The 27,236-nt window shown below is 34.7% G+C and overlaps 1 protein-coding gene across 11 annotated transcripts in view; it reads right to left on the bottom strand.

Moving 5' to 3' along the window:
• The window catches only part of USP25 (ubiquitin specific peptidase 25), a 138,015-nt gene that overhangs the window by 20,335 nt on the left and 90,444 nt on the right, over positions 1–27,236 (bottom strand). For 4 of the 11 annotated variants that reach the window (XM_021070824.2, XM_021070825.2, XM_084991735.1 and 1 more), the window contains 4 exons: positions 24,692–24,762; positions 22,986–23,214; positions 21,414–21,614; positions 11,635–11,774 (listed from right to left, as the gene is read on the bottom strand). In XM_021070824.2, coding sequence (XP_020926483.1) covers positions 11,635–11,774; positions 21,414–21,614; positions 22,986–23,214; positions 24,692–24,762 — 641 coding nt within the window. Of the gene's footprint in view, positions 1–4,472; positions 4,569–6,735; positions 6,850–11,634; positions 15,333–21,413; positions 21,615–22,985; positions 23,215–24,691; positions 24,763–27,236 lie in introns of all 11 variants that reach the window. The other 7 variants (XM_021070822.2, XM_021070823.2, XM_021070827.2 and 4 more) reach the window with 3 other exon arrangements.

The raw sequence follows: 27,236 nt of genomic DNA, 5'->3' as shown, positions 1-27,236 counted from the left end.
CTCAGTGGAAATGAATCTGACTAGTAAGCATGAGCTTGTGGGTTCACTCCCTGTTCTCACTCAGTGGGCTAAGAATGTGGCATTGCTATGAGCTGTGGTGTAGGTTGCAGGGGGGTCTTGGATCCTATGTTGCTATGGCAGTGGTGTAGGCTGCCAACTGCAGCTCTGATTCGACCCCTAGCCTGGGAACCTCCATAATATGCCAGGTGTGGCCCTAAAAAGAAAAAAAAAAAAGTTCTCAGCAGATCAAATCTCATTTAACTTAAAAAAATACATTATCAAAATGTGCAAAGATGGATTGGCATTTAACGTTAGAAACACCAACTGCAAAAAAATTGTTTTTGATAATGTTGTAAGATAGAAGAAATCATTTTTTTAAAAAGCCTTTCCCCTCAATTTAGAATAAACTAGGCATTAAAAAGAAAGAGAATTAAAACTATACTATATCTGATATAGGGAACATAGGAAGAGAGAAGAAACCATCATATTAGATTCTGTACTGTATATATGTTTTGTGATTTAATACTGAATGTTGGTAATGATTAGAATCTTTTGCTAAGTAAACGTAGAACAATCAAACAAGGCAATTTCAGTAAAAGGAACCAAAATGTCTGTCAAAAGATCTACAACCAAAAACTGGGCTAGGTTCATACGTCCTTCTTTTTTGGGGGGAGGGGGGTCTTTTTTTTTTTCTTACCTCCCTTTTACAGCCACACTTGAGGCATGTGGAAGTTCCCTGTCCAGGGGTTGAATAAGAGCTGCAGCTGGGGACAATGCCACAGCCATGGGCAACATGAGATCCTTAACCCACTGAGTGAGGGCAGGGATCGAACCTGCATCCTCACAGAGACAACATCAGGTGCTTAACCTACGAGCCACAATGGGAATTCCTAGGCTTATATGGTTTTATGAGTTCTAATTTACTTTTACGGATCGGTTAGTTTCTATGTAAACTAGAGTAAAAGAAAAATTGGAGAGATCTTAAATTCATTTACTAAATTAATTTCATACATGACATTAAACCTGAAGACAGGTCCCAAATAAAAACATAGAACAATTTTTTAAATATAGAATGCAGAAAGCCCAAATAAAATGTTAGTGAGATAAACAGAGTATTTTGAATTAATAAAAGTTTATTAAGAAAAGTGATTTAACAAAATATTAAAAAAAATTATAATACCGTGGATTGAAGACTTTTTATATAGCAATGAAACTCCAGAATCCAGAAAGGAGGATAAAGGTAGTATAAATAGCACAGTATTTTTAAAACTTCTTTATGGAAAAAGGTACCATAAACTAATTTGAATATAAATGGCAGAGGGGAAAAAATGTAGGACGTATATCCATATAGAAGGTAATATGTAATAAATCAGAGTACATCGATATCATGGAATACTAAATGCAGTAGGTTTAGGTAATGTGGTAGCTATATGTCTTAATTTTAAGAATGCCCACAATAGGATGGAACTAGAAACTCTCATACTAAAGTGAAGTCAGAAAGACAAATACCCTATAATCACCAATGTCTGGAATCTAATATATGGCACAAATAAACCTATATACAGAAAAGAAACAAATTCTTAGACATAGAGAAATGTGATTGCCAAGGGGGGAGGGGAGGGAGTGGGATGGACTGAAGAATTTGGGGTTAGTAGATGCAAACTACTACATTTGGAGTGGATAAGCAATGAGATCCTACCATGTAGAACAGGAAACTACATCTAATCACTTGTGGTGGAACATGATGTGAGAAAAAGAATGCATATATATGTACAACTGGGTCACTTTGCTGACAACAGAAACTGACAGAACACTGCAAAATCAATTCTAACAAAAATTTTTTTAAAAAGAATGCCCACAATATATTTCTAAGTGATGTAAATTATAAAATAAAATAATAAAAAGTTAAAAAATTTCTCTCTGTACACATGTCTGTTAAAAGAAAACAAAATTTACGCAAATGTTGGAAATGGTTACAACAGGGCAGTAGCAGAGACAATCATTATTAGTTTAAAGACATCTCTATATTACTAAATGATTGCATTCTGTATATATTACTTTTGTTATTTATATGACAAAATTACTGAAATTATGTATTAGCAGCTAGAACTTTCCAAATGCTAGCCATTTACCTATTGCAAAAATATACTTTAATAATTATAAACACCTGATGTTTTCACATATATTTCTCAATTACAGATGGATAAAAACATACACAAATATAAACTTCAGAGATTTTCTACTGTATCAAAATTAGAGAATAAATCAAAAAAGATGAACATACGAGATATAGAAAATATGCAAATGATAAGAGGCAAAGGGCATCTGCAAGGTGATGGTGAAAGGAGATCTCAAGATATCAGTTATATACCAGGAGTAAAGGAAAACCAATGCAGACTGGAGCAGGTCATAAAGCTTCAGAATGGACTTCACAAGAAGAATGAAACTGACAAACAACAGAGCAAAAAACTAAGCAAAACAAAACAACTAATAAAAAAGCAAAATAAAACAACTAATTCCAAGGAAAATAAAAGCTGAGGGGAAAAAAGTGAAAGTAATAAAGTTTATGACTTAGTTCAATCCTGAGTAACACACACAGAAATCGTAATATAAGCTGAGAATTCTGATTTAATCAGCTAACAAGATTTTTACACACATACATATGAGTGTGTATACATGACGAGGGAGGGATGAAAACTGTATGTGTCAGTGTCTGTATATCGGGCAGAAGAAAGAGGGCTTATCATTAACATCCCATGTAGGAAATTCAACAGGGAATGTGTAAACTAAGAATCACAAAAACATAAGCATTCTACTTAAAGATACGGAATTAATGCCAAAAGGGTTTGATGAAATGACTGAGAGCTGCTACCACAGTTTGGGGGGTTGGTGCAGTGGGGATGACATGATGTGGCTATTTTTGTCTGTAGTATTTTAAAGTTGCCTCTTTAAAATATATGCAGGTATTAATTTAGTAAAAGTTAAGTTTTCAGTTCAAAATGATGATACCCAACTTGATAAAAAATAACAACGGTGCAATAAATGACAGATAACTCTTCCACAAGAAATCGATGAAAACTTGAGAAGAGGTATCTTCAGTGGTTTTTATGAAAAGAAAATAACTGTAGACTACCTGGGAATATGGGTAAGTTTTTAAACATAAAAGTTTTGTTTTGTTTTAGATAAGAATATTTTTTTCAGCCTCTCTCACAGGAACTACATAGAGTGAACAATTCATCCTAGGAACAGTTTACCAGAAATTCAACAGTTTAGACTTGAAGTCCTGTATTCCAGAAAACTCTTCAGTGCCAGCATACCAGGATGAGTGGTCACTCTAATGGTAACCAGTTCAAAAGTGTTTATTGATATAAGACTACTATTCACAAGGCCTTGGTTTGTGCTGTACCCTGAAATACTGAAAATAAGCAGCTTCTTAAAGATCTAGTTGAATGATGATAGAGCATAGACAATTAAGGGAAAATTTTAGATTTTTTAATGTCAAGAAAGGGAACATGCAGCTTGATGAAGTGAACTATACCTCTGTTTCTTAAAAAATAACAAAAACTATGGGGGGAGTAAAAAAATGAAGATATTTGGTTAATCTAAAGAAACTAACAAAGCAAACATATTTCAAATACATAAAAAATAGTGTAATCAAAACACTGATAAGATCTGGTATTAGAAAGAAGAAAGAGCTAGTCATAGAATAATGCATCAGTATGATGTTCTCTTGAAGTAACCAGGATATTAAAATTAATTGGGGGGGGGAAATAAGTAAATAAGAAACATAAGATAAATGAATCATTTTAGGAGTTCCTGTTGTGGCTCACTGTAAACAAATCTGACTAGTATCCACATAAGGACGCAGGTTTTGATTCCTGACCTCCGTCAGTGGGTTAAGGATCCAGCGATGCTGTGAGCTGCGGTGTAGGTCACAGACTCAGCTTGGATCCTGCGTTGCTGTGGCGGTGATGTAGGCCAGCAGCTACAGCCTGAGTCAACCCCTACCCTGGGAACCTCCATATATCTTGGGTGTGGCCTTAAAAAGATTAAAAAAAAAAAAAAAAAAAGAGAGAGAGAGAGAGAGAGAGAAAATACTGTCATATTGACTAAGAGTATCACACATGAGGAGAAAATAAACTATTACCAGAAACAGCTACTTATTTCCAATTTTTGCTCATCAATATCCTTTATTTGCTTCAAATAAAAACACAATTCAAACGTCTAACAAATCAGAGGTGTACTATTAGGATACCTCAGGTAAAATGCTTTGTTTTTGTTGAATGATCTTAATTAAAAGAAGAATAATCAGTCTTAGATCCATACATAAAAGAAACTCCCAGAACATTAGGTGGCCATAACTAAGATAGGAAGAGAGAAATTAAACAGAAACCAAATTTAAATCAAGGAAATAAAACATTTTAAGAAGTTTATTTAAAAATAAATAAATGAAATGAAAATGTCAATTGTACCTTAAAGAACCCTGCTTCAGGGCCACACCTGTCATATACATTCCTGGCTTTACCTATTGCCATGATAATACCTTGCATGTTCGGTGTCATCATGACCTGCCGCAAGGGATTTAAAGTAAGAACTTTTGAATGGTTATTATAAAAAACATTAAAAAACCAAAATAATTCCTTTTTACATGCAGTTAAAGCTCTTTATTTTTCACTATTTATAAATCAAACGTTGCATTTTTTTGTAGCAAATGGCATCTGATAAGCCTAAAAGTATCCCAAAAGCATCCATACAGGGCCACAGCTAGCTCACATGGTGCCTTTGTGCTAAGTGCAAAAAGGCATCCTCTCTGAAGATTTTTACAAGGGTACTCTCTTCTTTACAAATTATAAAAATGTGCTGCTAAGAGACCCCTTTAGAAAAAGCAACATTTTTAATTTAAAAAGTGCTTCTTCTTTAAGGCTTGAGGAGCTCAACATTAGCTCAATTTCAACTCCACTTTTGCCAGGTAGCGAGGCATTCTTGTCTGCAAAACCATACATTCTAAACATCTAAGCAGCCGCAGCCCCGTATCCATAGAACTTACTATTAAAAGTTACAAGGCACATGCACTGTTAAATTATTCCTGCAATGAATTAAGAAAAAAAGAAAACACAAAACTCTGCCAATAGCATAAGCACTTGCACAAAAGATAGTGTTAAATGATTAATCACAATTCTACCTTTTTAAATTCCCAAAGGCTCATTCTGAAACAAGTATTGGGGTACTTAATCAACAAGTTAACATTTTTATTAAAAACATGGCAATTTCCACAATCTTCAAGCACCAACATGGTAATAGTAAAATGGAAAAATGTACTGCTCTTAAGTACTAAATATTTAAGAAGTATTTCTTTGTTTTCATAATAGTTTATTATGTGCTACATACACCATTTTATATAATGGACTTGGACATCTGTGTGTTTGCTGGGGCTGGGGCATTGCTAGAACCAATCCCCAATGGATACCAAGAGATGACTGTATTCTTCTATTACATTTAAATATAAATATATCTGCAAAATGCAATAATTCAGGATACTATGAAGCTATCGTATTAGAGCCATCAAGGGATGGCATTCATTACCTCTGATTCACTGAACCTATTGCTACCCACAGCATTCATTTTGGATTACACACTGACAAATACAATAAACCTAATGTTATCTGCTTCAGAAAATGCTTCTAACCAGTGCCTAACTCACAAACTTACTCCTTATTCTCTTTATGGGCCATGAATTTTTACAGAAGCACAGTAATAGTAATGTCTTTATGATGCCTCTATTTTGGTGATTAGTTCACATAATAGCTTAATTCTAACTTTGAAATAAGTCAGAAAAAAATGTTACTTGGAAAAAACTATTTAATATACACTCAATTCTCATCCATGCCAGTAAAAACTAACAAATGGTAGTCTCCACGGTCTGTCTTTTCTGTTGTTTCTATTCAGAAAAAGCTTTACTGGCCTTCCCTCAAATATGGGAAAAGATGAAAACTGTAAAGTGTTAAGGAAAAAAGTGGTGAAGGAAAAAGGGAAAAATATGTCTGATGGGACCAGGACAACAACAATTTTCATCTGATTCCTAATAACTGTGTCATGGGAAGCAAAAATGCCTCCATACAATTAGAAAAGCAAGTAGATGAGAATTACTAGTGGAGCAATAAGAAGAGATAAGACAAAGACGCCCGTGTATTAAACACTGGTAGGCATTCAGCAATGAATCAATTAATTCAGTCATACAGAAGAAAAAAACACACACACAAAAAACAAGAAACAAAAAAACTCCAACCACCCACCCTGCACCTAAACCAAAAAACATGTATTTACTCAGAATCAGGCTATAGGATCTTCTGGGAGGAGATAGGGGCAACGTAGTATAATAAATAATTCAAGTAAACTATGAAAGGAAAATTAAAAGTTTTAAGTGCTCAAAATTTTTGCTATTTAACAAACAAACCTTATTAAAATCTATCAGTCTGAGAGTAAACAAATCTTATGTCTGCACAAAAGAATTAACTCTAACAACATAAAAGTATTCTTTTAACTTTGCTACTTAAATTTTCATTTGAAATTCAAAGTACTGTTAGCAATTGGTAAGGTCATTTCAGACAGTGGGTGGCAAAGCCGTATGTTATGCAGCAAGAGACACAAGTGTCAGGGTGCAGGCATGCCCAAAGTACTTGCATTAAACAGCAAGAAAACAAGTGGAAAGAGTGCAGAGGGTTATAATAAAGGTACCTCGTCATCATAACCCCCCTCCTTTGACTCAATCATAAATTTCCCTACATGAGGAATCGCCACCTCTACAACTTGCTGGTTGGAAGGTGGTTGACTTGTGGTATTTTCAGGTTTCTGCAGAAGAAAATCATTAGTATGAACATTAGAAAAGAGAACAACGGAAGCACCCAGTTTAAGTGCATAGATTCCGGAGTCTTTTAAAAATATATGCATTTGTTTAGTACGAAATGATACCATCTAAATCTGAACATTAAGGCAGCTTCATTAATCAAGTAATGGCACAAGATCTCCAGCTTTCACTTTGCATCTCAAACACTAAATAAGTTTTAATTTTTTTCAAAGCAACTTGGACTCCAAATTCTTAAAAATATTTAATACTTAAGTTGTATTTCCTCCTGCTGTCTTTATAAGTGAAGGTTTTATTTTTTTTAATTCTAGTAACTCCATAAAGACTTTCTTGGTATTTCCATCAAAACAGAATATGACCTCTTCTGAACCCAAGATAGTTTTAAGTTTTCTTTCTCATGATTTCACCTTTCTACCCTTTCTAATACTTAACTGAATATCCACTTAATAACCATACACTATTGTGTCTAAATCACTCTGCCACAGCCTATGCAATTTAGTATAATACATTTACATCATGAATGTCCAGTGAATTCCTGGTTTTGGAAAGACTGCTGGAAAGTGATATTCATTTTTAAAAACTCAGTTATATTTTTCTTCTTTTCTTTGTTAACAAGTTCTATGAATTTCACTAATCCACTCTAATGGAGTGGAAGCCAGTGTGAAATCCAGGAAAATCCAATCAAAGACACTATTATGGTTCATTCAAAACAATTGTTCAGATTTCACAAGGATCTTACTTTACTGAATAGATTTATAACTAGCATATATCCACTATTTACCTAAAAATAAGTTCAAAACTACCTAAGGTGATTGCTTAAATAATTTCTAATTGTACCATAAAAGTATTCCTAAGCAAAGATAAACTTTAGTTTTGACATAAACAGAAAATTTAAATAAAAATAGAGTGGTTTTATTGAAACTTAAAATACAGGTAAATTTTAGTGATATGAAGATTTTCTGACTTTTCCAAAGTACGTATGAAGAAAAAGTTTAATTAAACAATAAAACAAGAATAATGTCTAAAACTGGCATTGCCTTCTTTAAAAGGAATATCATTTTTAACCTTATTTTCAGAAAAGGTTCCTTGCTTTGAGTACTCAATTTTCAAGAATAACCAACCTACATGGTTGTCAGGATCGTGAAAGCTAATACTGAGCTAATCCAACATCTGATGCATTAATTGTTGTAATATAAATAATAGGTATTACCAATATTATTGTACTATTATGCTACTTGAAAGTGCTTATATTTGAATAAACCTAAGCCAGTATTACTAACACATACCCTACAGATAAACTTAGCATTCAATTAAGGATTTTCAATCTTTCCAGAATTTTCAAAGAGGAAAAATTGTCCTAGATCTCCATTCCCAAGAATGAAAAATAAGCAGGTAAATTAAGAAATTTGTCTGGACCTTGTGGTACAAAATTTCTCACAAGTAAATCAACCTAAATCAAAACTATATTAAGAAAAAAATATAAATTTAAGGCAGATGGCAACCAGGATATGTATTCCTTAGAATACTGATCCTTACAAAACAACATATTTTCTTTGAAAATTGCACTTAGGATAAATAAGTGTTTTTTATAAACCTGTCCAGTTGCCCCAGAAAAGCTTCAACAGCATAGTACTGATTAATTATTTGGGTGAACACTCATAAAGGGAAGAAACTGTGGGCACATCTGGTAATTCTGTAGTACTATTCATCAAGTTTAGATATCCTAAGGTACTATAAAAATTTTTCACATAAACAATTTTAGGGTTCTTTGACGTAAAGTACATTTACCTTTTCCTATTACTGTCAGGTCCTATATGAACACCTTAAAAGCTGAACTTGAAAGAGGTTACAAATAAGTTTCTTAGTTAATAAGTTGTAAAAATAATTAAAACACAAAGACTTATTAATTGCCCTAAATCTATTAAATATGATTTTTTTAAAGTGGTCCTATAAAAGGGTAATTACAAAGCTCTGTAACCTCAACCACTCTGGCCTCCTTAATATGCTCATATATTTTCACCTAGTAATCCAACAATGGGGAATTTAGTCTAAAGAAATAACCAGAAATACAGAAAAAAATGTCCATTTTAGCAGCTTACTTTTAATAACACTAAAATATAAATAAATATACAATGGGGGGAGTGAGTCAGTAAACTAGAATTCAATCATTTAATGGAATATTATTCAACCATTAAGTTTTTGTTTACAGAGGTTATAACACAAGGAAATGGTTATGTTCAGAGATTAAAGGAAGAAAACACACAAAATTTTATATGCAGTAATAACATAATTATAAAAATAAATCCCAAACCTGTATCTAAAAATAAGAATGAAAGAAAATATATCAACATAGTAACAGTGATTAACTTTTGGTAGTGGAACTATGCATGATGCTTTCTTAGAGGCGACTTTTCCATACTTTTAAATTTTCTAAAATATTTCATTAAAAATTACAGACGTTCTTCTAAAAAGCAACCTGTCTAAACATTTGGAGACTATTTCTCTATGGTTTCTACGATTCTAAGTTTTCCAGGAAATTCTTCTTCTTTTTTTTTTCTTTTTTGTCTTTTCAGGGCCGCACCCGCGGCATATGGAGGTTCCCAGGCTAGGGGTTGAATCGGAGCTGTAGCCACCGGCCTAAACCAGAGCCACAACACCGCAGGACCTGAGCTGTGTCTGTGACCTACACCACAGCTCACGGCAACCCGGATCCTTAGCCCACTGAGCAAGGCCAGGGATCGAACCTGCAACCTTACGGTTCCCAGTCAGATTCGCTAACCACTGAGCCATTGACAGGAACTCCTGGAAATTCTTCTTACACTAAGTTTGGAACTTTACATTTGTATAATTGTGAAATGGTTAGGATTTAAGTAACAGAATGAAAGAGCTACTTTAGAGCCTACACTAATTCTAAGCACTTAAAAAAGTTAATTGTAATTCATCCCACAATCACCTCCATTTTATGTAAAAAGAAACTGAAGCTTAGAAAAATTAAGCAACTGGTTCAAGTTTGCATAGCTAGTAGGAAGTAAAACTAACAGTCAAAAACCTAGGACTATTTCATCCCCCAATCTGAAGACTATTTGCAATTTAGTTTCTAAGGTATATCTTTCAATGAGAAAACCCAGTAAGTGGTGACCATGATACTAAGCAACTGATCATGAGACAGGAAACGCTGGTTAGAGAGTCCTGACAACATGCTCTTAGACATGCTGCAGGTTTTATACAGACAGTGGGGCCAACCACTGGGGCTACTCCAAAAGATAAGCCAAATGGGAAAATACGTATGCTAGCATATTCTCTCAATGCCATCTCTACTCATAAAGGTGAAGCAGTAGGTTGTGAGCTTTTAAGATGATATCCATATGAACTCAACAATCAAAATTTAAGTGCAGATTTCTACAAATTTAAATTATGCATGATTAGCCAAACTTAAAAAATTACGATTCTAATTAGGCTAAGTAATAATGCCTTTGGCTTCCTGACACCAGTTAAAAGGATGGGTACTTATCAACCATAATGTAGACCCTCACAAATTTAAACCCTAGTTAGAAAAAGCCCTGACAAATTATTTTTTTTTAACAAGCAAAAATATTTCTACTTTGTATCTACTTCTCTGCTATTTCTACCTCCTTAGGGTTTCCTCTTTTACCATCCCAAGTAGGACATCCCAGATCCTTTAAAAAAAAAGGCATTTTTCAGGAAGTGCTTTAGAGTTAGCAGGTCCTCATCTCCGGTTTTATAAAGTCTCTAGGGCATTGCAGTATTTGGAATAATCAAAATAATCTATATTTTATTTTTTTTATGGTAAGATGATACATAATCAAACTTTTCCAAAAAGGAATTAATTTATGGTTGTTACTTTGTTCATTGAAACATAGTAGAATACCCTATTTGTTGAACATTTTGGTTAATCAAGGTCTTATTAAAGACCTCACTGTAATTAGTGGGCTACGGTCGAGATTAAATTCACTAAATAGAAAAGTGTGCACTGAAAAATGTCCTGTTCTCCTTAATTCTCTAGAAGAGGAATCTTCAAAGCCTAAAAGTAGCTGTCAAGAAACCTGTATTAGAACTGCTTGTGCTCATTAATAAAACATAAATGACTTTAATATCTGAATGGCTTTGTAGTATGAAATTCCTCAACTACATCTCCAGAATATCATATTCATTGAAAACATAATACAATACCAATGTGCTCAATTTACTGTTATGAAAAGACATACTCCAACACTTGAAAATTAAAAGCTTATAATGACAATGTTATATCGGACACTACTGAAATACATATAAACTGTTTTATAATACCATACTTATGTTGCTAAAATAATTCTAACCTAGAGTATCTAGTATTTTACTGTTAAACTTACTCCATGGAACAATGAAAATTATACCTTATATTTCCAACTATTCTAACGTAATAAGACTGAAGATGGAAAGAGGGATGAAGGAAAGGAAAAATAATGCTATACTTTATATCTCTCTTTTTAGTTTCAAATCAATTGACCATTTTAATCTACAATTATGATTTTTTCCTAATTCTCTAACAGAAAGATAGAAATTTGTTTTTTAAAAAAGAAGCATTTTTGAATTACAGCTGAGGAAATTAAAGCCTGGCAGTTAGGTGACATCTACAACCACTGACCATGTCCATGGCAGAGCTGTCGCTTGGCCCAGTCTCTCCTGACTCCCAGACAGGTAGTTCTTACACTGCTAGCAAACTGGGTGAATGTGGATGGGTATGCTCAGAGAGCTAAAAGAAAAATTCTTACCGACTGCAAAACTGTTTCAGGACTTTTATCTTCATGCTCATGTGATGCCTTGGTAATTATTCGAATAGTTTCTTCTTTCAAGTGCTTTGAGAAATCACTTCTTGACGGCTGCTCTAGATATTCTGGTTCTCCTGCTTGTGCTTCATGAGAAAAGAATCAATTGTATATCTAATACAAATCACAGCGAGTCTACACTAAGATGAATCTGTCATTTCTCATCTGAAGTTACACAATAATCAATTTATTCTATGTAAAGTAATATATGCTTCAATATACAGCACTTCCCTCACAATTTACCAAAAGAAAGAATCAGACCTAAGAGTAGTCAAATAATTACTAAAGAAAAGCACTCATTATAATTATGCTAAGAAATTCGCAGTAGATCTTTCTGGCATGATAAGTACCAAAGTCTTACTGTGGAAAAATCACTAACATTCTGCAAAAAATAAAAGAATTTGTTTTGTACAACAATCCTGGTCTGAGTTTCCACAGAAGCATACTAGTTATTTTTCTGGCCATAGTATCCTTTTTCACACTTACCTAACAAAACCCTCACCCTAAATGAACCCAACCTTCTATCTTTCCTGAACCTGTTCCTGGTTGCGGAGTGCTGGAAGAGGAAAAACAACTCCAATTTGGCAAACTGGTACCAATAAAAATTCAAGATTTCAAATACGACCTCTGTGAAGAACTCCTAAAGTTATATCTACTGCCTATTCTCTAATCCACAGACGTAACAGTGTACTCTGAACATCCTCTAGATGTTTAACAGACAACCCAACTCCTCATACTACTTACAAGGCTTTGCTTATGCCTACCTCCAACATCACCTGTGTCCTCTGCCATTTGCTCGACAAGGGGCACATACCAGCCTTTTTTCAGCATATCCGAAACATCAAAGAAGAGGTTTACTTTCAACCTTTGGATCTTCCCTCATTTTCTTCCCCCTGACTGTATGTTCACCTATTCTCACTGCCCCTATCCAGTAACTTTTTTTGTTTAAATACTACTCCCTTATGGAAATATTTCTGATAACCTCATTTCTAGAGCAGAGTGCTCAGCCTCCACACTACTGACATTTTGGTTTGATGATTCTTTGGTATGGAGAGCTGTCTGTGTACCCAGGCATCTACTCACTAGATGCCAACAGTACTGTTCCCACCCCACCCCCAAAATGACAACCAGAAATCTCTCTAGCATTGTCCAATGTCCTCTGAAGGACAAAATCACTCCCAGGTGAGAATGATTGCTCTGGAGTAACTTACACTTTCTCTTAAACAGCACTTACCACAATTATGATGTCATCATTGTTGCTAAGTACTTCGTTTAACCCCATATTCCTACTAGACTGTTAGACATCTCAGGAGCAGGGATGGCCGCTATCTCCCTCTTGTATTGCTATTTCTTCAATACCCAGCATATAACCACACAATAACTTAAAGGAACAAATGAATTAGTAAACTAACTACTGAATGAATTGAAGAAATAAGAAAGTACACTAAAATATTCCATGATACTGGGATTGGTTAAGTGAGTCCTTGGTCAACCAACTGGAGGAGCACGACAGGATTACTGTCATCCTTGCCAATATTTGACTAATTTTAAAACATTTCTTAAAGTGAAATATCACTCAAAAATAATACTATAATTTCAACATAGACCCACTGGCATTCATTTATCTAATATTTTTTTTTTTGGTCTTATTAAAAGGGCTGCACTCACGGCATATGCAAGTTCCCAGGCTAGTGGTCGAACTGGAGCTACACGCTGCCAGCCTATGCCGCAGCCACAGCCACGTGGGACCTGAGCCATGTCTGCGACCTACACCACAGCTGATGGCAACGCTGGATCTTTAACCCACTGAGCAAAACCAGGGATCAAATTGGCGCCCTTAAGGATATAAGCCCAGTTCGTTTCTGCTGAGCCATAATGAGAACTCCTATCTAATACATTTGAATTAAGCATCTATCTATGTGTCAGGCACTAGGCTAGGCACTGGGACTCTGAGCATGAACAAAGCAGCCAGTCCCTGCCCTCATGATGTTTACAGTCGACTATGCATAAAGTTATTAACCAAAGAATCACACATATGAATTGTGACATAGTTCCAGGAATAAAATGGGGGAAGGGTAATTTAGCTTATGGGATATAAGATAAACAAACTTTTTAGCTGGAGGATGATGGATTAGGTTTCCAAAACAGAAGAATGAGTAGCCTATGAAGTGAGCATGAGTTCAATCCAAAAGGAGGCTGGTGTGGCTGGAATGTAGTACAAGAGGGAAGATACAGCAAGAGATGATGCAGATAGGGACACAACTGAGGCCTTTGAGTCACACGAAAGTTTTGAGGGCAAAAAGGAAGTAAATAAACACTTTAAATACAGTAGGAACATGACAAGCTCAAAGAAAATTATTCTGACTACACTATGAAGAATATAATAGGAAAGTAAAACCAGAAGGCAGTGAAAGTACTAGAAGTACTAGAGCAACATGAGCAAGATATGACTGTGCTTTTTGGATAACAGAGACGGCCAGAGAGAGAGAAGTGGTTACAGTCAAGATATATTTTAGACACAGAAGTTTGGAGATTGATGTGAAGAGGACTCAAGTTTTTGGTATGAGTAACTAGGATGATGGAGATAAAATATACTGTGACAAGGAAAACTAAAGGAAGAAATGCTTCAATGTGTGTGTGAGAGGAAGATAAATTAAAGGACGTTAAATACCCTTGTTTCTGTATTTCCTGACTTTGTACTGTAATGCTGTTTCAGTGTCCCTGTACGATAGATAAGATTGAGAAAATCAGGATACAACTCCAGCTTAGTAAGACTTCTGCTTGTGGAAGTTTTCATGATAAGTAGCTTAAGCTAGGGCATAACAGAGAGAAATTTCTTGTTGAGAAAGCTTCTATTATTGTATTTGTACCTTTTGTCTCTTACACTAGTAGATAGATAAAACATCACTGGTTGATGGTAGGATGTGTGCTTAATACAATGAAGGCCAAAAAATCCATCATATCTGACACTGGTCTAAGCCATGGAACTCTAGATAGTGTATGTAAATTAAATCCTTAGGAGAAAAAGTAATTTTACCTGATCAATACAATCAAATATACCTTAGGTCCCAAGGATCAAGGTTTCTTTCCACACAGAGGTTTGAATCCAAAAACTATATGTCATTCTAAATGATTTTGCCTAAATGCCATATAGAACTATTTCCTCTGGAATTTTTCCTGTATAAATATCTTCCCAGGAACTTATTTGAGTGGCACTGTAATCAGAGTAGGTGAACCTATAAGGATTTGAGATCTGGGAGTTTGGAAACCAAAACCCAAACTTCATTTTCAACATGTTTGTTGAGCATGTGTCATTTTCAGTACTGTGCCAGGTATTAACAATGTAAAAAATAATAATAATAATAAAAAAATAAAATTCACTCACTTTAAGGAATTCTTAACAAAGTCACATAAATGTATACTCCATTACAATACAAAGTACTGAATGCAATAACACACTTATGCACAAGGTATTGCAGAAGCACTGTGGACCCAATACACACACTTGGGATGATGCTGCATGTTAAGAAAGACTCTCTAGAAGAAATGCCAACTGAGCTGAGTCTTGAAGGATTTGTAGAGGATTATCTTGGAGATGAGAAAGAAGATGATTCCAGGCAGAAGAAATAGCATATGCAAAGGCACTGTAAGGACAGATAAGAGATTAATAAAATCCTTGCTATTGAGACTTTACACTGGGGTCAGCAAAACAAAATGTAATAAATTTGGTGGTGAGAACAGACTGGGACTGGAACAGAGGAAAAAAACAACAGTTGCTACAGGGACAGTTAGGGGGATTCATAAAGGCTTTGGTATATGAGGAAGGTCTTAAAGAATGTATACAATTTTAAGAATAGTGAAGAGGACATTTTTCAAATGAAGGGTATTTTCTTGAACAAAAGCCACAACAGGAAAATTCTCTACAAGTGTAATGGGAAACAACCTGGTTTAGATGAAATATAACATACTCAAAGAAAAGTAGTCTAGGAAAAATTACAAGGGAGTCAGATTATAAATAGAGGGTCTTCGTAAAAAAGAAAAGAGGTTTTAGCTTCGTGTTAAATCAGAAGAGCAAAAATATATTCATTGAACAAATAACCAAAGGAAGAAAACAAAAAGCTATTTCTACTACCCAAAGATAAGCACTATTAATATTTTTACCATTATATATGTCCAGGTTTTACCTACCAAAATTTTTAAAACAAAAATAACTATTCTTAATATACTGTTTTCAACTTAATATAACAAAACATTTTTTTTCTGCTACTACAATTTTTACTGGTTATTCTGTGTTCTTTTGTATAAAGGGTTCATGTAATTAATATCTCAGCACACATTTAGGCAATTTCCATTTCTTTGCTAAAAACAACAGTAGGACAAAACTTCTGGCTCTTTCATGTGCAAACACAGACCATAGTTTTTGTTCATCCTGTACATCCGGGGTTCATTATGTAGCTTTACATAAATTTCATCCCTGCTGGCCTATATAAATGGTAGGAATGCAATAGAGAGACTATGCTGCTTTATGTACCAACTGGCCCCATAGTTACTAAACTGTTATTGTTCAGACTTCAGCTTGGAATACAGCTGGTGATCACTTATGTGACATTCGTTATTCTTAATTCTTGGAAGTCTTTCTTAGTTACCTATCTGCAGCTACAGCTATATAATATCCCTATAGTTGAAGTATCTCAAATCATTGATTTATTCTATGGATGCTTCACTGAGATTTTTAGATGGCTATCCTCCACGTAAGAGATTTTCTAGTCATGTTCTTTGATCACAATGGAGGGCTTCATTCACCTACCGGCTGTTTCATAAAATTCAATATTCTGAGAGTGCTCTGAGCTTGCTCTTTTGTCCACCTTCATGGTGAAGGTAAGGGACTGGGAGGACCTCAGAGCTGTTCTATGCCTATTTTCTGGTTATGATCTTCAGTATTTTAAGAGAATCAACTTGACAACCAATTGGCTTTCTATTAAAGCATAAAGATCTGCTTTCTAATCAACTGTATTAAAATGGAGCAACATTTCATATAATTCAGAAGTATTTCATACCTTGAATTACTGAGTCATATTTATTACATTCACATTTAGAAGAATATTTATAAAGAATACTGCTTCAGAGAACAGCAGTCCATTTTTACAGAAATGTATTTAAAATCAATGATTCCCCCAAAGCAGCCTATAAAGAGCCATGCTGGTCTGGCTACAAAGAATCATCAGAGAAACTTAAGGACTTCGGATCCTGGGTGGCATCACAATAGAATTCTCAGGAATGGGGGGGGGGGGAGTACAGGCTTTAGGAAGTAGATAAAACCTAAAATTTATCCCAGATAAAAGTTATAGCTATACCACATATTTTTAGCTTGCTTCCCTAATATATGGTTATTTTGGCTATCCTTTTAAAATGGCTGCATTTCCATACACTGAGATCACTCCTAGGAAACTTACTGCAATTTCCATAAGGAATCTGAAGTCAAATCAGAAAACATTCAAGGGGCATCTACCATGTGACATTTATTCTGCTAGATTCCGGAGATTTAAATAAGAACATCACCTCATCCCTGCTCTAAAGGAACTTAAAAATATTGAGGACACTGTTCATTCCACCAGGTCTTACTCTCAGGAACCAGCTGTACTTTCCTGGATCATCAGCTTATTTCTGACTTGTAGACCATTGCTACTTCATTTTTTCCTACCGTTATTTTTTTCAGTTTCTTTCTGTTTTTAAAAATCTGGGTGTGCTGTATGTTGTAAGAATTTCAAATAGTTTTTGAGTAAGGTATCAGTAACACAAGCAAAACAATGACTCAGGCAAAGCTCTCTCCTTCAGAATAATTTCCTTTTTAGACACACAGCCTAGAGCCATCCTGCTCAACCAGAGGTATATCTCAGAATTACCTTAAGATCTTTTTAAAAATATATATTCTGTACCCTTCCTCCATTGATTCTGATCTCTGTAATTCTTAGGTGGTATGTCTTACTTACACTCAGAAAAAGTCTCCTAGGTAATTCTGATGCATACACCCACAGTAAAGAAATCCTTGGCTAAAATCTCTAAACAGAAGTATTCAGGAGAATTTTGTTTTACAGTAAGTAGGTTTGCGGCAGGGTGGTAGTAGCATGAGATGGACTAAAGAATACTTTCCTATCATTACTTAGCTTCACTAAGACAATGAATTGTGCTAGAGGAGTGATGCCTATGGATTTCTTGGTCACATGCCAGCAGAAGAGGGACAAATACTCATTTAATTAATATTACATAAATTAATATTCTTATTTGGAATATGACTCAAGAAATCAGATTTTAATGGTTCTTAGGTTATAGCTTTATTGAGAAAATTTGCAAGGAAGGAAGAAAAATCACTATGATAGACCTTTCTTCTTCTTTTTTAATGGCCACACCTATTGTATATGGAAGTTCCCAGGCCAGGAACTACACCCCAGCTGCAGCAACACTGAATCCTTTAACCTACTGAATCAGGCCAGGGATCAAACCCATGCCTCCACAGTGACCAGAGCCACTGCAGTCAGATTCTTACCCACTGTGCCATGGCAGGAGATCCTACTTTTCTTTTTTTTTCCACATATGAGGGATTTTATAAACAAGATTTCCTAGTCACTCACTCATAACCCTAGTGCACACCCGAAAGATTTAAATACAGATTCTCTTTGACATTCTGAAAGTATTACACTAAATTAAAAGAGATTACTTTGAAAACTATGAGGAGAAAGAGGAAAAAGATGGCATGGGCATGAAAGCAAAAATTTTCTACTAATGACAGGAGACAAAGGATTCCAATGAACATTAAAATAGATTCCCTTATTCAACTGTGGTTATGTTATATTCCCCTGCAACAGAAGATGGATTTCTTTTCTTCCTTCCTTCCTTCTTTCTTTTTTTCTTTATTTATTTTCTGTCTTTTTAGGCCAAACCCAAGGCATATGGAAACTCTCAAGCTAGGGGTCAAACTGGATCTGCTGGCCTACACCACAGCCACAGCAACATGGTATCCAAACTGTGTCTGTGACCTACACCACAGCTCATGGTAATGCCAGATCCTAACCCACTGAGTGAGGCCAAGGATCAAAGCCACGTCTTCATGGATGCTAGTCAGGTTCATTACCACTGAGCCACAATGGGAACTCCTAGATTTCTTAATATAATATGCAAGAGAATATGATAATAGAAACCAACCATTTTTTTTAAAGACCACACCTATAGCATATGGAAGTTCCTGGGCCAGGGGTTGAATGAGAACTGCAGCTGCCAGCCTACACCACAGCCATAGCAAAACTAGGTCCGAGCTGCATCTGTGACCTATACCAAAGCTTTTGGCAACACTGGATCCTTAACCCACTGAGCAAGGCCAGGGATCGAACCTGAATCCTCATGGAGACTACATCAGGTCCTCAACCCACTGAGCCTCAATGGAAACCCTCAATCTTTTAAGCAATACTCTCACCCCCCAAATTAACAGATTTAGTACACAGTATTTCTACTAACTCAAAGTATTTTCTACTAACTCAAAGTACATTTATTTCTAGCAATTCTATAGCGGACACAGTGTTTCCTATTGAGGCAATATTACCACTGCTTTCTAAACACCATGTCTGGAAGATAATTATTGATGAACTGACATTTTCAATCTTTTCTTTTTTTTACTTATTCTGGCTCTCAGAAATATATCTGTATTATTTTTCAAGTTTTTTTTTCTAAATACTAAAATTAGACACATGAAAATATATGTCTAATACCTACTACTGAATTTTTTAGACTTTAGAAAACAGCCTATGAAGTACATAAATAGGCAGTATTGATCAGGAAAAAAGGGGTGTGGGGTTACAAACATGGCCTTTTCATATAGAGGGAATATAAGATAACTGTAAATGACGGGAGAGCTGGCTGGTCCTGTCAGACAGGAACATTAGTGGGGAATATGAATATGTATTAGTTTGACTTAGTAAAAATAAGATGTGTTAAGTATGTAAATTTAGTCTTGTGAGAAACAGAGAAGATGAAGAGACTACATAGAATTAAATATTTTGATGCTGCACACTATTAGTGAGCCAAGAAGAGTAGCAGAGCTTAACCAATGCCGGGAGGATTCTCCTCTGTCTCAGAGCTTAGGTACCACTACTACTTAAGGCCTATAATGCAGCCCCATCTTCCTGTTAATAAGAACAGCCATGTATAAATAGAGTCCTTAAAAGTTAAGGGAATGATAATACAGTAGCTCTCTCTAGGGATAAGTGCTAGGGAGTAATTTGAGAAGGGTAAGTGGAATGGAATCACAAAGAGGTGGAGTTGGCTCAAAAATGAAAGGAACTCAGAAATTTCTTTAAATTTAGTGAGCTACTTTATTCCTCCTAATGTGGATAAAGTTACTGTAACGAAACTGCATTGTTGTGAACCTAGTTTCACCTGCTCTACACAGTGGCCTTTGATGTATATGGGAAGAAAGTGTAGTCCTCCTCCAGCCAAGCTCACAGCAGATTACAATGGTATTTATATATCAAAATGCGGGCATAATGCCATTATCTTGATCTTTTAAAAATTCTGAATCAATGCCACTTAAGGTCAAAATCAAGGCATAAACTATTCAATTCATATGAATACAAGTCACAAGTCTGGAAATACCTGTGCATGTCTACCTCAGTCGCCATACCATATTGTGGTTTATAAATCTCTCACTGAATCAATAATTCCTTCTAAAGGTCAGATGATGATGTTGAAACATACCTAGGTAAAGCTGTATGGGAATCTGTCTATAAAAGATGAAATTAAATAAACACCTAAAATGCTCTCTTAAAAAATAAAAGCAAAACACACTGATCTTACAAAAGAGTGTAGTTCAAAATGATCTACTCAGTTATTAAAAAGGAGAGAGACAAATGAGTTTAAGGAAAATATCTGTTTATCTCTTCTCATTTACCCAATGATTAAGAGAAATAGCATCTTTTCTACAGCACAAAATATGTCACCCTAAAATACATTCACAACTTAATGATGCTGAAATTAATCCTAAAAAAATTATTAGACATTGTATTTTCAATTTTGCTAGAACATATTTTACTTTTATGCAGTGTTATTCTTAATAATTTTTTATTTCATCAGCTAATTATAAATTTTTTAATATTTGTACTTTTATATATTAATCTTCTCACTTGTTCTATAGATCTACACAGATTTTTACTTGGAATATGTTAAATATTTAGTTTCTGTTAATTTTATTTTTAAGAATTTTGGAAAAAAAACAAATACTCTACACTAATAGTAATTATTATAATACTCCACGTTATTAATACAGATAGTGTTATTTTGCTGAAACATGAAATTATTAGAGTTCGTTCTCTTGATAGCTTTAGTAAATTGGTCTGGGTTATACTTACTAGTTTCACAGCTTTTCTAAGCATCTTGCCAAGAAGAATCAATTAAAGTAGGCAAGATGGGTAGAGGGAGAGTCAGCAGAATGATTTAACTTGAAAAAAGTGTATATGTATATACAGTGTTATCTGGCAAAGGGGTAAACTACTAAATTGTTGCCTTTTGTTATCGCTGAGAAATGGAATTTCAGATAATTTTCACTGGAGTCTTCATACTTTAGGATAACTAAAGTTTTCTGTTGTTCTTACATTTTCAATGAGTATATCTTATTTTTATAATAAAATATAAGTAGTAAATATGATACTGATAATAAAATGCAATAAATGTGGACTAACCTGTTGTCATAGAAGACTCTGACTCTCTCAATTTCTGAGATGCTAAAAGTTTTTCCTGCAAAGCTTTCTGGGCAAGCTGTGCGTCCCATTCTTCTAGTTCTTTCTCAAATCGTTGGTTGTCTTCCTCAACAAAATCTCTTAAGTCCGGTGGTAGTGTTTCTATTCCAACAAGAGCCTGCCCAGTTTCTTTATTAAACTCCTCTGCAAATCATATTTCAAAAACTATTATAAAATTAAGGATTAAAGGAAAAATGTAAAGCTCAAAATGAAGGCATTTCAAATTTAAAGTACAAATTATTACCATTTAGCAAATCAATACTACCTTTAAACTAAAACTCAAACAAAAGCTCAGAAAAGCAGTGTTGCAAATATTTGATAATCCATTAGAGGTAATATTCAGCTTTTATTTTTAATCTGAAGAGTAAAACATGGAACAAGGCATAAAGCCAAAACTGTCTGCTACTCAAACACTTACATAGCACTTTTTCTATGGTAAAATACAGATGTTTGATTATTCATGAAGTAAAACTTACCACAAAATGAGAACAAAATGAAAATAACATTAAGCTCAAAAGAGAACCAAAATTCTTTTCATCTGAAGTAGTTAAGTACAGCAATACACCTATGTGCAATTTTAAAACTAGTCAATCGTAGTATTTAAAATGGTTATTCAATCTCTAGTAAACACACACACAAAATAAATTTTAGCTTTCAGTTGTAAATGAACTACCTAGCCAGTTTTGCTAAATGCCTAAATACAAAAGGAAAGGTGATTTTATCAGTTTCAGCAAACCTTTAAGTGTTTTTTTATATGCAAAGCCTGTACCAGAATATGAGAAACAAAAAGATTAAGACATAGTATGACATGGTCCCTGGCTTTGACCAGATCAGAGTGAAGTGGGAAAGACAAGTCAACACACAATTCTAATACACAGTAAGTAAGTGCCCAGTAGAGGTACGCTATGAGAAACAGGAAGGAGCACTTTCTGGCAGGTCAAGGAAAACGTGGCAGAGCAGATGACACTGAATTGAGTCTTGACAGATGAGTAGGAATAAGGCAAAAGAAGAAAGAGTAGTATCATTACTGGCAAAAAAATAAATAAAAAAAAATATAAGCAGAGAGATATAAATGTTTGAAATTATTTGGTATTAGCCAACTATGGCAAGAAGTTCAAATATCAGTATATACAGTTTGAAATGGACAATAGTTATAAACGAAGCTGGAGAGACAGAGGTCAGAAAGTGGAGGCCTTACATGTTAGGCTAAAGAGTGTGAATATGAGCCAATGTTTGATAGAGTCATTAAAGGGATGTTAACAAGGAGAAAGAAGTCATATTCACATTTCATAATAGATACTAAAAAGTTTTTGAATACATATTACATTCAAGTAATTATCACATTACTTTCCAATTCCAGTTTTCTCACTTAAAATAATCCAAGAGCATTTTCTAATCATATCCATCATACTCTAAGTAAACTACACTCAACTAATCACACCAGAGACCAGAGTCACACAAAAGGGCTACTTATTTAAAAATAAATACCACCCTATATATATTTTATATTCTTACCTTGTATTAAGAATTGCGGCTTATCATTTATATACATTAAACAGTATGCACTGGCATTTCTATAACCACCAAAGGAATCCCTCACTAGCTCTTCCCATGATGATTTTGTTACAGCAATATCATTGTACTTCATCCACCTGTTTTCACGATGATCAAAAATGTATGCCCAGTAGTGCCCGGCATTAGCTTGGCCTTCATGAACTAAAACAGCATGTAAACGATAAGGAACCTAGATGTGAAAACAGAAGAGTTAAATTGCAGTTAGGTAATCTATTATGCCACATTCCATGAAAGTCACAAACCATCAGACTGGAGGATTCTATAAGGATATATGTTTTTTAACAAGAGTAAGTTGGCTAGAATTAAAGTTTTGAAAAAATTAAACTATGAAATAGAAGATGAGGGCGGGGGTGGGGGGAGGATAAGCAAACTAAATACATGTAAAACAGACAAGTGTATAAAGAGGATGATTTTTAAAACTTTGGAAACGTATTTTGTTGACCTATTTATTTCTTTCAAACAAAGAATTGTGAAGAAATATACAGCACATTGTCTAAGTCTTCACAATTATAAACTGATGGATGAGTTCAGCAAAATGGCTTCTATAATGTACCTCAGATGTTAAAATATAATTGAGCCTTTTACTTTCTCCCATAACCTTAATATTCCTTTTTTTTTTTTTTTTGGCCATACCTACAGTACATGGAAGTTCCCAGGCCAGAGTTCAAATCCAAGTTACAGCTGTGACCTACGCCTATGTAGCAATGCCAAATCGTTAACCCACTGTGCTAGTGCCAGGCCAGGGATCAAACCCACAATGCCACAAAAACAACACCAGAATCTTAATGCCAGTTGCGCCACAGCAGCAATTCCTTTTATTTCCTTTTTTAAAAAACATATTCTTAGCAATCATATAATTTCTCCCATAGGATTTTTTTTTTAAATATTAAGGCCTTCTGGAAGTTTTTGATAAATTTTATTATAAAAGAATAAAAAGGTAGGTAAGAGGGAGTTCCTATCATGGCTCAGCAGAAATGAATCTGACTAGTATCCATGAGGATGTAGTTCAATCCCCGGCCTCGCTCAGTGGGTTAAGGATCCAGAGCTGCCATAAGCTATGGCATAGGCTGCAGAGGTGGCTCGGATCCCGTACTGCTGTGACATGGGCTGGCAGCTGCAGCTCTGATTCGATCCCCTAGCCTGGGAACCTCCATATGCCACGGTATGGCTGTGAAGAAAAAAAAAGACAAAACGGCAATAAATCCAGTATGAGAATACAACTGAATGAGGAAAATACTAATACAAAATATTTAAGTTCAGCAATTTCATAACAAAATGTATAAGAGAATTAAGATAAACATCAGGAGTTCCCGTGGTGGTGCAGTGGTTAACGAATCCAACTAGGAACCATGAGGTTGCGGGTTCGGTCCCTGCCCTTGCTCAGTGGGTTAAGGATCCGGCGTTGCTGTGAGCTGTGGGGTAGGTTGCAGACACGGCTCTGATCCCGCGTTGCTGTGGCTCTGGCGTAGGCCAGTGGCTACAGCTCCGATTAGACCCCTAGCCTGGGAACCTCCATATGCCGCAGGAGCGGCCCAAGAAATAGCAAAAAAAGACCAAAAAAAAAAAAAAAAAAAGATAAATATCAAAGATAAATTAAAATATGTAAATGATTATGATAATGCTTACTAGCTCAAAAGTCAACTTACCTGTATCATAGATTTGTCAGAGTACATTAGTTCAATTGTGCGATGGATTCTGGATATGCTTTCCTGCAAATCTAAGGACAAAAGATGTCATTTAATGATTAACACCAAGTATATTTTTACTGAGACCTATAAGTAGGGAATAAAGGTTTTCCTACCAATATGTTAGAGAAATGGCGAAAACTTCCTAAAACTGTTTTTAAAAACATTACTATTTGGAATCTGTATAAAATGAAATTTAGTTCTCCTTAATGAATGATAACAGCACAAATGAAAAATTAAAAACCAAACAAATATGGTTCATTTAAAAAAATGTGCAGAGCCAATAAATAAAGGAAGGTTTCAACGAAAATTAAAGCTAAACTCCCCACATATTTGTATTAAACACAAAAACTTTAGAATGAATTAACTGCACCACATATCATGCACACACACACATACACCTGAATAAAAATCCACCATAATCACCACTGGAAATAAAGTTATGAGACTCTCATTATTGTTTCTATTTTCAGTAGAAAACTATCTCATCTAATTACTCAGAGGTAGGGATAACTATATTATCCGTAATTATTAAAAACAAAACAAAACTGGAGACAACCTAAATATCTCTCAATTGGGAAATGGTCAAATTATAGTATAACCACACTATACTATTAAGATGTTAAAAACAATCAGGAAAAAAAACATCAAAGACTACAGAAAATTTAGTAAATTTAGAGTAGAGAAAGGCCTTTTTAAGCCTGATAGAAAATCCAATAACCATAAATTAAAAGATAAGACTACCTCCCCAAATTTAAGAAAATCTATATTATAAAAACAAAAATCAACATAAAGAAAGTCAAATGACAAACTGGAAAAATATTATTTGTGGCCTACACTACAACCAACAGGTTAATACCCATAGCATTAAAGTTACTATTAAGCAATAATATAAAGACAAAGGGCTCCATATAAAACCATAACTGTCACATATAAAAAATGCATAGAAAAATAGAATTTCACTCATAATTAATGAAATGCAACCAAAACACTGAAATACCATTTTCATTTCAACTGAAACTGCTACAGATTTAAAAGTACCTAGGGCTAGGGACAATACTGGGAAACAGGTTCTCTTACACACAATTAGTGAGAATATAAACTGGTTCAATGTTTGGGGGGGGGAGATTTTTAAATAGTCAAAATTTAAAATATATAAACTTTGGATCGGAAAGGACATTTTTAATATATTCTACTCAAAAAGTAGGTTAATATGCATGTAGAAGGCCAGCACTATGGGTAGTGAATAACAATACAGAAATTAAATGAATTACATCTACTCCTGTATCGGGATACTAAATAACGGTTTATAATGCTAACAGCAAATACTAACAGGGACAAAAGGGAGGGAACAAACATTCCAAGCGAAATCTTACTTGATCCACAGTATTATAGGTTCAGAACCTTATGACATGAATGTCTCTCAAGTTCCTCTAACTTAAAATGGCCAAAAGGGGACTCATCGTATTCCTACTTCTTTCCACAAGGTGAAGGCCTGCTCGCCCACCAGTTTGCCCTTTTCCAAAGTGCATTCTATCTGTGTGGTTATTCACACCATTATGAAGAACTACAGGAACCTTCCCCAACCCCCTCTTGTCAATGACTCAAATCTGTCAGTTGTCTTCAAAGAATACAAGAAATTCATTTCTTTCCTCCCTCAATGCCACTACCTTGGTGCCAAAGCTACCTTCTTAGCTTTTCAGCCTTCTGAATATAATCTTATAAAACAAACACAACCTGCCCAGTCCAGTAGAAAATTATCCAACACCTAGCATAGCATTCAGGAAAAACTGTGTGCTTAACTAATCTTTACCAATGATTTCAAACATAAAAAATTCTCATATATGAAAAATACTACAGGAACTCTTCACAGTTACGAATGCTGTTAGTTGCCACCATACCCTATTTACTCCCTATTAAATCAGGACTGCTCTTTATTTGTGTCTTGTCTATAAAGCATCTAGCTGGTCTTCCAAAAATCTAGCAACTGATATTGTTTAGCACAATTCCAACATTTGTATAAAACAGTAACTCCTACATTTGTCTTTCTTCATAGATCAACAGACTTAGGATAAAACTGGGGAGGAATAATAGGGTATTACATTCTGACATGAAAGCAAAATTATGGTAAAATCTACCACAACATATTAATATTGATTCAATTTTTTTTCAAAAAGATTTTTGATAACAGTAAAGTAGGACGGAGATATAAAAGAGAGTTCCTTCGAAGAATCGAGAGACGGCAACTTAACAATAACATACAACACCCCCCAACCCCGCCCCAGAGCAATGTCCTTTTTTTTCTTATTTTGCTACATGTCAGACAAAACTTGTTACAGACAGGCACCGAGCTAAAAGATCATATTTGGAAATCTGCTAGAGCAGACTAAAGTTAAAATTCACATTTCCAATCCTTAACCTAATAAAAAAATTTTGAACACCTGAACTCACTGTGAAACTTCAAGGGAAGTACACAACTGGTAAATACAAAATGTGATCCTGTGTA

The sequence above is a fragment of the Sus scrofa genome, chromosome 13 (genome assembly GCF_054392235.1).
Source record: "Sus scrofa isolate SSC_HxYL_T2T_F1_AM1 chromosome 13, Sscrofa_HxYL_maternal_Yorkshire_Landrace_v2.0, whole genome shotgun sequence".
NCBI lineage: Eukaryota > Metazoa > Chordata > Mammalia > Artiodactyla > Suidae > Sus > Sus scrofa.
Note: the sequence above shows the minus strand (reverse complement) of the source record. Positions and strands in the feature narration are given on the sequence as shown.